Source organism: Phaethon aethereus (genome assembly GCF_964289735.1).
Source record: "Phaethon aethereus genome assembly, chromosome: 2".
NCBI lineage: Eukaryota > Metazoa > Chordata > Aves > Phaethontiformes > Phaethontidae > Phaethon > Phaethon aethereus.
Window position 1 is genome coordinate 24,569,754 of NC_138582.1, and position 13,719 is coordinate 24,583,472.

The 13,719-nt window shown below is 36.7% G+C and overlaps 1 protein-coding gene across 1 annotated transcript in view; it reads right to left on the reverse strand.

Annotated features, from left to right (window-relative positions):
• SPAG1 (sperm associated antigen 1) overlaps positions 1 to 13,719 on the reverse strand; it is a gene marked incomplete at its 5' end in the record, with an annotated part of 45,190 nt that overhangs the window by 15,299 nt on the left and 16,172 nt on the right. Inside the window, 4 exons of the mRNA XM_082014751.1 lie at positions 3,291 to 3,390; positions 3,780 to 4,211; positions 10,422 to 10,584; positions 12,935 to 13,041. Coding sequence (XP_081870877.1) covers positions 3,291 to 3,390; positions 3,780 to 4,211; positions 10,422 to 10,584; positions 12,935 to 13,041 — 802 coding nt within the window. The remainder of the gene's footprint in view (positions 1 to 3,290; positions 3,391 to 3,779; positions 4,212 to 10,421; positions 10,585 to 12,934; positions 13,042 to 13,719) is intronic.

Consider the following 13,719-nt stretch of genomic DNA (forward strand, 5'->3'; position numbering starts at 1 on the left):
AAGCAGTCCACAAAGGCTTTATTTATTAAGGGCTACCTCTTATAAATCAATGATTCTTGCTAAAGAGAAAAAGGGATAAACTTTGACATACTGAAATTAAGATTAGTCTAGCCAATTAGATTTCATAGATTAAAGGGGTCTTATAAGAAAGATGGGGACAGACTTTTTAGCAGGATCTGTAGCCATAGGACAAGGGGTAATGGTTTTAAACTAAAAGAGGGCAGATTTAGACTAGATATAAGGGAGAAATTTTTCACAATGAGGGAGGTGAAACACTGGCACAGGTTGCCCAGAGAGGTGGCAGATGCCTCATCCCTGGCAACATCCCAGTCAGGTTGGATGGGGCTCTGAGCAACCTATCTAGTTGAAGATGACCCTGCTCATTGCAGGTGGGTTGGACTAGATGACCATTAAGGGTCCCTTCCAACCCAAAGTTTTTATGGTTCTATAAAGTAGTTCAGGCTGAGAGGTCCCTAGTCCAACCTTCTCCTACAGGTAGAACCAGTTCTGAGATCAGACAAGGTTGCTCAGGCCTTTATCCAGATGGGCTTTGAAAACCTCCAAAGGAATCTCTGCACAACATCTCCAGGCAACCTGTTGCAATGCCCCCCACTGTTCATGGGGAAAAGGCTTCTCCTAACACACAGTTCAAACTTCGTGTGGTTCCATTTTCTGTCGTCTCTTGTCCTCCCACAATGCACTGCGAGGAAGAGCCAGGATCCATCCTCTGGATAACCTCCTCATAGGCACTCTCAGGGTGCTGTTAGGACCCCTGGAAGCCATTCTTCTCTAAGCTGAACAAACCCAGCTCCCTTGGCCTCTCCCCTCCAGGCAAGCACTCCAGAGTTCAAAACCACCTCAGTGACACTTCACTGAACTCACTCCAATTGATCACTATCTTTCTTGCAGTGGGGAAGCTGAAAACTGACAGTTATCATAGATGTTGTCTAACTAGTGCTGAGTGCAAGGGCATAATCACTTCCCTCCATCCACTGGTGCTCCTGTTTATAAACCCAGGATGTTGTTGTCTTTCTTTGCTGCAACTTGGCTTTGCACCAGTACTCCTCCTAAAGCTAGGGAAACAATGATTTCTAGAATAAACGTTTCCAATTTCCATTTCATAAATATGTCCAGAATTCCATTTCTCTTCACGTTGCTGAATGCATTTGAAAAAATACAACGCAAAACATCATAGCCCCTACAAAACCTCTGCAAAAATCCTTGACATTCTGTAACTTAGAGGAATATTAACGCAATGTCAGGTTCCTAACATAGAGAATGAAGAAAAAAACAACCATAAATAAATTTTGCGGAAGACGACACTGCTTGAAGAATAGCAGGGATAGAACACCTCTCCTATGAGGACAGGCTGAGGGAGTTGGGGTTATTCAGCCTGGAAAAGAGAAGGCTCCAGAGAGACCTTATTGCAGCCTGCCAGTACTCAAAGGGGACTTTTAAGAAAGATGGGGACAGACTTTTTAGCAGGGCAGGTTGCAACTGGACAAGGGGTAATGGTTTTAAATTGAAAGAGGACAGATTTAGACTGGATATAAGGAAGAAATTTTTCACAATGAGGGTGGTGAAACAGTGGAACACGTTGCCCGGAGAGGTGGTAGATGCCCCATCCCTGGAAACATCCCAGGTCAGGTTGGACGGGGCTCTGAGCAACCTGCTCTAGTTGAAGATGTCCCTGCTCATTGCAGGGTGGTTGGACTAGATGACCTTTAAAGGTTCTTACAACCCAAAGATTCCATGATTCTATGAGTGGGAATGGAAAACTGTATTTCCAGGGTAGAATGCAAAGACAATACATCCAGAGACCAAATGACAATAGAGTACTAAATAAATTAACATTAGTGCATAGGAGCTCTATTTCACTCTCTGTAACAAGAATCAAAGGCATTCCGAATCAGTCTTGAGACAAAGAGAGACCCAACAGAGGTTTTTGATACACTTCTACGCCCTAAATAGCTAATACTTAATAAATGTTCAATACTTATTTCTATATCATGAATATAAGCACCACACCATTTTTTACTCTGAAATCAAGTAACCTGTTTGTACATCATCCTTTATATTGTGTTGCCTAGAGAAGATTTAATTGACATTGCCTAATTCACGTGTGCTTGCAGTTTTGTAGGACTGCTTCCCAGTCTCCAAGTTATTTCTACCTCTGTTGTGCTCACTAAGCATCATGGGTCCTTGTGTATCCAGAAAATATGCACAACATTAAGGACACTATCATTAAGTAGTAAGAAAATAAGCTTCCAGTTGGTAAGAATACAAAACTGAGAACCTCTGTATTACTGATTTCAGTTTAAGTCTTACATACTTCAAACCTCCTGAATAGAAAAACATGATGGCTTTTAAGTAGGCCATCTTGTTTTATCAGCCAGCTGTCTACGGTCCCACATTGTTTTAACAAAATATTGTTAACAAGTCAATTTTTTCAGATGACATTTCCAGAAAACTTTTCTGTCAGGTAAAATATATACAGCAAGTAAAATATTTAATTAATACAAAGTTACATGCATATTTTATTTTTAGTTTGTTGGGTTTTTTTGGTTTTTTAACATTTGTGCTGTAAAAAGCCCAACTGATTAATTAGTATGTTTTCTAACTGTCTCAGGATCATTTTTTGCACCTTAAGCCTTAGACTTACTAACCCTATCTATGAAAATATAAAAAAAGACATCTAGAAATACAGCAGTAACTTAGTGGAAGGCTGTGTTTGGAAGTTATTGGAGGTGTCTGATCCCCTCTAACTCCTGTATCCTTAAAAGCCACAATAAGCAGAAAGGATTTTAGCTCAATCCCTGAACAACTGTGATTACTGTTTATAACTATGCCAAGTATATATTTAAAAAAAACAAATCAAAACAACAAACCAAACACAGGGAACACACACATATACACCATACACATGCTTGAAAGCAACTTCCAACATTGTGATAAGTATCTGGCTTAACAAAGCTTTTACATATAAGTTACTACAGAACATCACTGAAGTAAGCCTGCTTTTATATTAAACATTTTAACCCTGATATGCATTTCTGTGTACACAAGAAGCCTAACGACTGCCCTCACACAGTAACACAGTAGGTTAAAATTCACTCCTTCTCTAGGTTCCGCGTGATTGTTTACATACTGGTAAAGGTATGTGTCATTTAGACAGGGAATCAGACTTTAGTGAAGATTGTTCTAAGTCAAACTGCAATAACAATATGTCAGTTAAAATGTTTAATCATCATCAGGAATGTTGTTGATCTACATGGGAGGTTGCAATTTACCTGTTACAATCCTGAACGCAGTCGCTGCAGTTGCCTTCTTTGAGGTAACACGCTGCTCTGTTCGAGTACAAGATACTTAAATCCTCTGGACTTTGTTCTCCTAAAAGAAGTTACAATTAAAATCAGAGACCATTACTAAAATGACATTCAATAATTAAAGACTTGCATACTATAAGTTGCACTGCAGTGATGCAGTTTGCTGACAATGCAAAGCTGTAAGGAGCTTTCCTTTATCACGTAACCTAGAATATGTAATTATTCAAACACATCAATAAAGCAAACACCTCTACCCCAAGCAAGTCAAAAGATGATTTCACTCATCTTCCTATATTTTGTATCCCGTGAATTATCCTCTACTGACAATGACAAAGTATTTACCGCACAGTAACTCCTCCAAAAATCCAGGGATAGGCTAGGTCAGTTCATTTGTAGTTCCTTTAAATAATCTAAACAATAATCCTAGATTTAAGTATATGGTATCGCACTCACCCAGACCGACGACATACTCAATTGCTTCCGAGTATTTGAGCACAGCTTCTCCAAACTGTCCACTCTTAAATAACTCGTTTCCTTCACTTTTTAGTTTTGCTGCAGTAGGAGGAAGTGAAGTAGAACTGCCACCACCATCAGCCGACTGAGACCCTGCTCCATGCGATCTGGAGATCTTCTCAACTTCAGGGCTTTCACACTTTTGATCACTGTATAAATAGCCATTAATTTCACCTTCATGGTCTGACAAATGCTTCTGTGGTTGTTTCTCTGATGTGCCTTTTTTTAACGCGCTCTCAGGGGCTTCCTTCTGCTTCTGAGTCTCCCCGTCCTCCGCCTTACTACCACCTCCTTTGCCATGAAACTTTCTGTGCGCGTTCCCCATCTCAGCCTCCTCAGCAGCCGCCTCTCCTCTTACTGGCACGCCAATTTCTACGAGGAAGTTAATGAGCGGAGTTAAGAGCTTGCATCATCAGAAGAAACTATTGTCCTGGCAAAAGAGGGGTGCACAGCCAAAGAACATCGTACCAAATCCTTCGGGCATCCTAATGTTTCCAAGATATGTTTGCCCCGGAAGACGCTTCCAAGAAAAAAATCCTATTGACAGGTAACTTGCACTTCTTACTGAGAAGATATTACTATGAAGTCTCATAGTGTCCTCTTGCTGGGACACTGTAAACCCCTGTTCTGTAGTGTCAGAATGGTACAGAGTTCACCTTGAAATTAACTCTTTAAATACTGGCTATTACAATACTGATACTTTGATTTTCCATGACCAAATCAAAATGCTTGCATGTTAAAATTAGACCACACAGCTAACAGCTAACAAACCAGTAATGGTGCACACTTCAAAACTCTCCTCAAGTACAACATAGAATAGGAGGGATAAAAGCGTACAAATCATTCTTAAAAAAGGTTTCATTTAAACATAATGTCAAAAAGCGTTTTATAGAGAGTTCTGGCCGCTCAACTTTCACTACTATTTATTACTAATTTAATTAGGAAAAAATCATACAATAAAGGTATCAGATGTTAACATATAAACTCCTTATTCACCTGAATTCCTAACAGACTACCACCACGGTGTTCAAATACAGTTTTCAGCAGAAAGCCTGCCTTTTGATACTACCAGTCCCGCAAAGGCAGCTCTCTGTTTTGGTACTATTAATTAAGATGCTGGGGTTTCACCTTGCCTTAACTTGATGTGCTCATCTGTCCAGCGGAATTATTTCATGCCTTCATATGTTGGAGAGAGACTTCCAATTGACTCAAACTAAACTTCTGAAGTTGACTGAATATGGATGAACTCCAGGTTGTTTCAAATTACAGAAATTATTTTTTTAATGCACAAAATGTTACTGAAATCAAACTGAACAGGATGGGAAAGCATATGATTTTTAAAAACAACAGATTCGCTAGAGCCAAATGGACAAAAAGCTCCAACTGCATCCTTCCTAGCTGTCGTCTGTGTTTTGAAATACCATGTTTGATAATAAGTTCATAGTCCAGTGGGAACAATGATAGGATAAATCTACCCACACAGACATTTTTATACAACTTAAGGTAAATTATTTATATTTGAGACTTCTATACATCCATCCGTCAGTCTATCCATCAAATTTTGCAGTGCCAACTATGCCAAAAAGATTTAAAGTCTATTTAGTAGGGACGATGAGTGTAAAAGACGAGCTGAGCAGATGAATGAAGAAAGTAGTACTATAATAATAATAATTTCCTTAAGATAGATGCTAAAATACTTTTCTTTTACATCCACCAAAACAGAGAATACTCTGTATACCTTCTACTGAAAAAAAAAAGGAAGATACAATTTTAAATGTCACAGACAAACAGGTGATAGGACAAGTTTTTTGAAAAAATTCTACAGAGAATTTCTAGAGACAAAGAAAAAGCAAGAAAGGCAGATAATGTGTGATGCAAATGTGAATGTCATTAACACGAACGTCATTTCCTGAATACAGGAGAAAATTTCCTGAAGATGAAGTGCACACAACCAATCCTGGATTAAACAGGAAATATTTATAGCATTTGGAGTCCCCCTGAAAATAAGAATACTCATAATTAACTTGGTTAGCTGTCAGGTTATGTTAATTGCCTAAGTATTTCCGGACTGAGTAAACACCATGCACAAAATTGTACAGATATATTTCTCTAATCTAATTCTCACTGTCTTTCATTTTCAGTGTTTATAACATATACAATATTCCTGTATTGCTCCCTACAGAGAAATGTATTCATGAAAGCAGTATTCTGGACTTTGCCATAAAAAATCAGCACTTACGAAAGTAAAAAAAAAAAAAAAAAGTCTAGATACATTATAAATTCCAAAGAAAAGTTAAAGAAAGGTACTGAAAAGTATGGATAGGATTTTGAGCAGAATGACAACAAATACAAACTAGAAAGAATTCTAATTCATGTTAGTACTAAAATAATGAACTGAAAATGGAAGGACTGTCATAAAACCAAAGCTACTGAACACTCCAAAAGGAATCTTTGAAATATTTTTTGTAATGAATGACATCATCTTTAATTTAAAATTAATTTCTGGCTACACAAAGTATTTCTCGTCCAGAAGCATGCCACAAAAATAGTGGTGGCAGAATGAAAAGCAACATATCTAACTTCAGTTCACAATGAATTCACCTATTATGAAGCCAGGAAACATTTTCAACTCTTTTATCCACTCTGGGCTAGCTACATATGAAGGCAACTGGAATGGTCCAAATCTGCACAGATTAATTTTTAATAATTTTAAATAATTTTTTACTTTTGTGCCACACATGGTCAGCAAATACGTGTTTTGTACTATGTGTTCTTGGTTTAGCTGATTGAGATTGTACCTGGATTGTTCTGAGCCAGAACATATAATGAACAGACTTCTCAAATAACTCTGATCTCTGACTTCTTAGGAGCAGTCTTTGTTCATAAAGAATGAATAAAGATGTACTAGTCAACATTTGTACTGACACTGTAATTCAGGGTTTTTTAAACTTCAGGATATGCCCTACAAATGCAATTCTAGAGTTAATTTTCAATGGTGTTTCTTTTAACATGATCTAAATTTTCATATCACTAGCTTGCAATAGAGCCTAAAAGCCACAGTAGGTTGGGCCCCATTGTGCTAGACACTGTACAAATCAATTATAAATGACAGCTCTTTCTTCAGAGAGTTTACAATTCTAAAAATAAAAAATAGCAAATGAACAAGCACACTGGAAGGAGTATCAAGGAATACAGAATAACTATTACATTGGACAACAAGCTGGCCAAACGTCCTCATACAAGACCTCATCATTAAGGCTTCTAACCACAAGGAGACCAGACACAGTCAATTATTCAAGGCTACAATGGCAAAGAAACTTCCTATTACAGTAAAGTTCTGTTTTACTACAGGATTTGGAGAGGTGCAAAATCATATATGGCATAGAGGATACAGTAAGCATTAACCAACAGACATCTCAATTATCTCAGAACCTCAGTGGTGAAGGAGAACAGAAAAGCAATACCAGGAATGACAAAAATACAACAGCAAGCACAACTGATCACTTGAGTAGGAAAGAGCTCTAATTGTCTCCTACCCAAGACACTTTGCTTCTCAACAAATCAGAAACTTCAGAACGCAAATCTAAGACCTTACTCACTGTTCCCTGAGAAAAGCCATGAAACATTAACACATATGTTGAAGAATTATCTGTAACATCAAATAAATGTTTCATTATTCCACATGGAATAATTCAAGAAAAATTAAAAATGTAAAGACAAAGAATCCAGTTTTATGTGAAGATGTCAATTTCATAAAACTTGTTTAGAAAATCAACAAGAGAAATTCAAAGAGTGTTATCAACCCCTACTTGTTTTGGAAAGCTGTAAATCACTCATTAGGATGTCAGCTCCATTTATTTGAGGGCAGAAAGCACATTACTTCAGAGACACCATGATACATAGTCAAGCCCAGTTGGGAACACAGCACATAATTCATCAAGGATGCAGAAAGAGTTTTCCTATCTATTCAGCTCCTAACAACATTCCCTAAAAAGGATGATCTAGTGAAAGAAAACAAAGTCACAAGATAGCAGAATAATATAAGGAGATGCTATTCAATCTAAGAATGATTCCAAATCACAATACTGTCATGTTCAATGACAATGACCTCAATTTGGTGCTATCAAGTAGAAAACCAACTGTAAAAAAACCACAAAATAATTCTCTGTAGCCAACTGCTGTGGCATCAAGTAAATTTAACACCACATAGGCAGCAAAACTGGAAGTCAGATGAAGGATTTAACACAAAGGAAAAAGAGGTGCTTTGATACTTCAATACCAAGTGTCAGCATACCAAACCAGCAATCTCAAGGTGCACAAAACAGCAGGCCACATACAAAAATAAGAAATATATATGTCCTCAACCAGGCAAAAGGTCTCATCCAGAAGATGAATATTCTCTTCATCTCTAAAGCGTAATAAATAATGCACAAAGAAAACACTCTCTAGGCAACATCTTTTTCCACAGTCAACTTACAAAACATAGCTTTGTCTGTTATGAGGTTTCTTGTGTGTGTTCAAAGTACATCTTTTAGAGAGAGATGTGTTGTCAAATTTAGAAATAATGGATTGAGAAATAATGATTTTAAAGGTAACAGACTTTATTTGTCTAAATGCATTTTCCTTTTTATGAATAAATATTTAGTAAATTTCAGAACTCTTTGCTACAGTATTTTTAAAAGTTATTGTAATAGATCAAGTACCATACAATTCAGTTGTTTTTTATTAATTAAAAGTGGCTTTTAAAAATATATTTATTTTATTTATCTTTAAACCATATTTATCAGTTGAGATGATAAGTTCTATAAACACGTCAACATATCAGGCACTTTGTCAAGTACATACCTGATTTTTAGTTTTTATAGTGCCTGAATACTAGTTTTTATAGTCTCTAGGATGTAAGCAATTTTTTGTTTCTATTGTACGAAAACAATTCTATTTACTTTTGCTTTTAGATACATAGCAGAGGAAGAGAGACTACAATCTTTATTTAGACTGTTCTGTTCAAAGCTGAGAAATCAACTCTTCATAGCTAAAGAAAACAAAAAATATTTTGTTGGTTTTCTTCCAATTTCTAAATTATATGTTTGGTTGGAATGCATGAGGCTTACTAACTAGAATGTGAAAAAAAATGACTACATGACTGGCCTACATGGACTACTGGACTGAGCACAACTACATGACTAGATGTATAGAGAAGACATATAAGATGTTTAGTCTATTTACTGCTATTAGGTTCACAGAACAGATCAGATTTATTCAATAAATGAACTGACTTCGTATTTGTTTCCAGTTGTACTTTAAAACACAGAGTAATCTATGAAGATGCTTGCCTCCTAAATCTCAAAAACACTTACGTCTATCACATTAACACATGTTGACAGTCTCCCCTGTGTTTAAAAGCCTAACCTTCAATCAACAGAATGGGAGTCTTCCTACGGAGCTAGAAGGCACTTAGTCATCTGAATGTTCCCAATGGAAAGCAACCCTGAATTTACTAATATTTAAGGCTAGGGACGTGATCCATCCTTTCTTCCAGGGCTTGAGTTGAGGAAACTTAGTGGATACCTACTGATTTTGAAAAATGTGTTTTCCTTAAATTTGTGTCCAAATAATGCATTATTAAATCACACATGTACAGTCTAATATTCACAATTAAATTGGAAAACTCACAGGCTGATTTAATTTCAAGATAAAGTACTATATAGGCCACAGAAAACACAAAAGCCGCAGTCATGCTACATTACCTTAAAGAACCAACAGAAAGGAGAAAGGGTGGAATTGAACCCAAGGATGTTACTCTGTTACAAGTTGGAGCCCAGACATGCAGCTGAATTTAAAAGCAACCTGCCAGTGCAAGCCCAAATAGGCCCTGCTGCCTCACTTCCTCCTGCAAGTCATGTATTCCGATTAGGCCAGTAGCTTCATCTCAGCACTCTTGCAGTTAGTCGCACACACTAATCCACAAACGGGAGCTGCACTTCAACTTCTTGTAAAACACATATAGTACAAGAATTACACATTGTTTAACTCTAACATATACTTTTGGAGCACACAGATGATCTCTTAAATTAAAAACAAAAAAAAGATCGATAGTTTTCAAAACAAACAACAACAAAAAATCAAATAACATGCCACGATGATTTTTACACCCTTTGATCCAATCAAGGGAGGAAAAATGCAGAAGAAGAATGTGATGGTGGGAAGGCAGGAGAGCTGTGCAAGAGAAAGAGCTAAGGAACACAAAAATGTTCTCTAACACCAGAAGAAACTCCTGACTGGGTCCACATCAAAGGATACGTATAAAATTACACAGGACACAGGGAGGTAGATGATTTATAGCAGGATTTTAAATTGGTCTCTGTTACACCCTTTCTAGTAATAATTCCAGAGATGTGTAATAAAACTGGATTCTAGATTTCACACTCAGATCTACTTTAAGTACTGAATGTAATTTTAGTCTTCAAACAAGCAAAATTCTTTGCAAGCAAATATGGATGACTGTGTGAATAAACATTGCAATATCAAAGGCAATTATTTTTTCCTCAGGTTAAAATTAAATAGGAAATGACATGACATTACTTTTATCTCCTCCACTTCTTTCACGTTCTTCTGTATTTTCCCCTCTTTCTTCATCACCTTCTGAATCCTCTATATCTTGAATAAGTATTCTTGTTCCTTTGCCTTGAGTCTCAGATACAGGCTCTAAACATTTCAGTTTCTTTTCAATCTCTAGCAAATTTTTCTGCAAGAGAGAAAAAAGAGCAATAGCAGAAGCCTTTTTCTATAGGCAATTGTAATTTATATCCAGAAAATACACTCTGTTAAATAATCCACATAAAATCCTGAAGAACTATTGAGACATACGTTACCATTATAAAAACAGAAAATAAACGTGACTTTTCCAAGAGTCAGTATCAAAACCAACTCAATTAACACTCAATGTCTGTCTCTTAGAAACTCAAAAGATAACACAAAATAAGTAAGCACTTTTCTTGAATGAACTGCTTAAGCAAAAATAAATTAAATTAAAAGGAAAAAAAGTAGGGTGTACTATTGTGATATCTGGCATGGCCTACTCAGAAGAGACATGTGGAAAACATGCTCTTTCATGAATCTCTGAAAAAGCCTAAAATCAGTTTAGCAAAATTTATGCTATGGAGAATGTGGTATCTGATGGATACCTAATGGAGGAGTGTCACTGATAGAACTAGAACCACAAGAGACAACAACTTCTTAGCAGTGTAGCAAAAGGACACTGTTGAATAATGGAAAGGTTTGCTCCTCTTCTAAGAGCTACAAATTAGATGATCAAACAGCCTCTCAGTCCATAAACTTTTTTAGATTACTCAATAAAAATACTCCAACTGCACTTTCAGAGCAGAGTAAGACACAACCAACATTATGCACTATTCTGAATTGAATTCAATGCTGTAACAGATAGAACAAGCAAAGATTCATGTGGACAAAGTACCTTGAAGAATTCCAGTTACTGACAAGCGATTTACCTTTATTTTAGTGACTCCGCACATACACGTTCACTCTGCATGTGTTCCATACATTCATATTTAGCTCAAGACAGTTTTGAGGATCCTCCAAGCAAAGAGCAACTCAAAACATGCCCTACGAAGCAATCTGTCACCTCTAGATGTCTCAGCCAAGGCATAATAGCTGGCACAGATAAGGACAAAGTACCGACATCTGCTTTCAGCTACACAAGCATTGCTTAGCAAAGCTACTTATGTATTTGGATCTCTGGAAAAGTGTACTCAAAATGAGTAAGTATCTTATGTGTGGTATAATAAGAAGTCTCAGCACAGACTATTGGATAATCTTTTCACAAAGGCTGTTGTGGAGTTTGTCAACACAGACTCACAAGCTATTTAGTGTTTCAGTCTTACAAATAGGGGAAAAAAACAACCAAAAGCTCTTTTAGAACTCAAATCTAGAGACAGGTGTTTAAAAAGAAAGAAAGGGGGAAAAAGAAAAAAAAGTAGGCATGTTGATTCCTTAGTTGATGTGAAACTCAGGAACTATTCTGGACAGGAATCTAGCTCCAAGAACACCCTTAAAGGGACGAATGCGGTATGTGGTGAATTTGATGTAACAAGCTTGGACCTCTCTCACTGGTGCAAGCAATAGCAGTGATCAAGTAACTCCATGAAAGATGTAGCGATCGCCAAGATGCTAGCAGCTCAAAATGTGCTAACAATAGGAGCTGAACAGAATTCAGGTGATGAGGCAATTTCACATCATCCAGAAGTCATACGTAAAAAAATGGGGAGGGTAGCAGTACAGTGGACTCCTAATTAACAGGCAAAGAGCAGTTTCATATTAGAACTGCCTAGATTCTCAGGACATGTAGAGTCCAAATGCAAGGACTGGGTTCTAACCCACAAAACACCCCTAAGAAGATACCAATGAAATTAAATGCAAATCAATCCTCTCCTAAATAGCTGAAGTAATAATAGTACAAGGACCACATCCTGACATTGAGTTTCCAGAGAAAGCATGCTGCTTTCTTAGATCCAAAATTGGCTAAGAAGGGTCCAGATTCATCAGAAAGTATAAAAGTTTTTTCATTGTAGCTTGGAGGTGAGAAATGAGGATTTATAACATCATGCTGAAGTGAGGACAAAACCCAGGTCCTCTCATTTTGTGTTAACTTTACCACTACAACAATAAAAGCTTGGCATCTCTTTTGAATATTTCTTGTGAATGATGTGTCAAACTTAAAAACACCTATCCCAATGGATATTTTTGAGAGAAATTTCCAAATAACTTTGATCAGCTAAGACACTAATACTGTAAGCATGTTCAGTAACAAAATTTTAGGCACCTAAATTATGTTAATAGAGACAACTGGAGTGTTTACTGGTTCTCACAATTAAGTAAAGAACAGAAGACCTGATCACATTCAAGTACCTAATTTCCACCACAGGCACCTATGTAGTCTTGGGAAACTGATCATTGCCACAGTAGATCGAGTGTGTCCTCAAAACTCAGAATCAAATCAAACAATATAAACTGTACTCACTCTATGCTACAACTGCATAAAACCTTTTTCTAGTCATATTCAACTCATTTATCTTTACCTTAGCTATAGCATTTTCTGGTTCAACACATAATACTTTATTCAGATCCTCTATAGCTCTCTGGTAATTCTGCAGCTGATTATGTACAGTGGCACGGCGCATCAGAGCTACAAAGGAACAAAATGTATTATTTACGTATTTAAAGCATAAAGCGGACAACAATACACTTTTTTTCTAGACATATTAAGTATGAAACAGTTTGTTGAAGTCTGTATTTACTTCATAATGACTCTATATTAGTAATAACTGTTCTCTTGATCATTTTTAACAATGCAATTTCACATGGGGTTTAGTGGTGGACTTCACAGTGCTAGGTTAGGCAGGTGGACTTGATGATCTTAAAGGTCTTTTCCAACCGAAATGATTCTATGATCATGAATGATGAAAAGATGCTTCACATTTTTCCAATTTTCCTTCTCCTCCCATGCAAATATAGTTAGCTACATTCAAGCCCTTAACTTCAGAAAGGATTAAATCAGCAACTTTCATTTTTTTCACAGTGCTTTTAAGGTAATTAATACTTCAGTGTGGTTATTATGGAAACAATGCACTGCATGAATACAAGAGGGCATATAATCATCACATAAAAAACAAGAGTTAGCCCCATGCTACTGCATAAGAATAAGCATTACAGATCAACAGGATGGACTGCATAAAACTTCCCTACTACTTTGGGTAGCTACCCTGTTTCCCTCTTTATACTTGGACTTAATCTAAAGCTCGATGAAGTCAACTAAAAACATGAATGGATATGTACCATTTGCTAATAGAATAAAATAGAATGT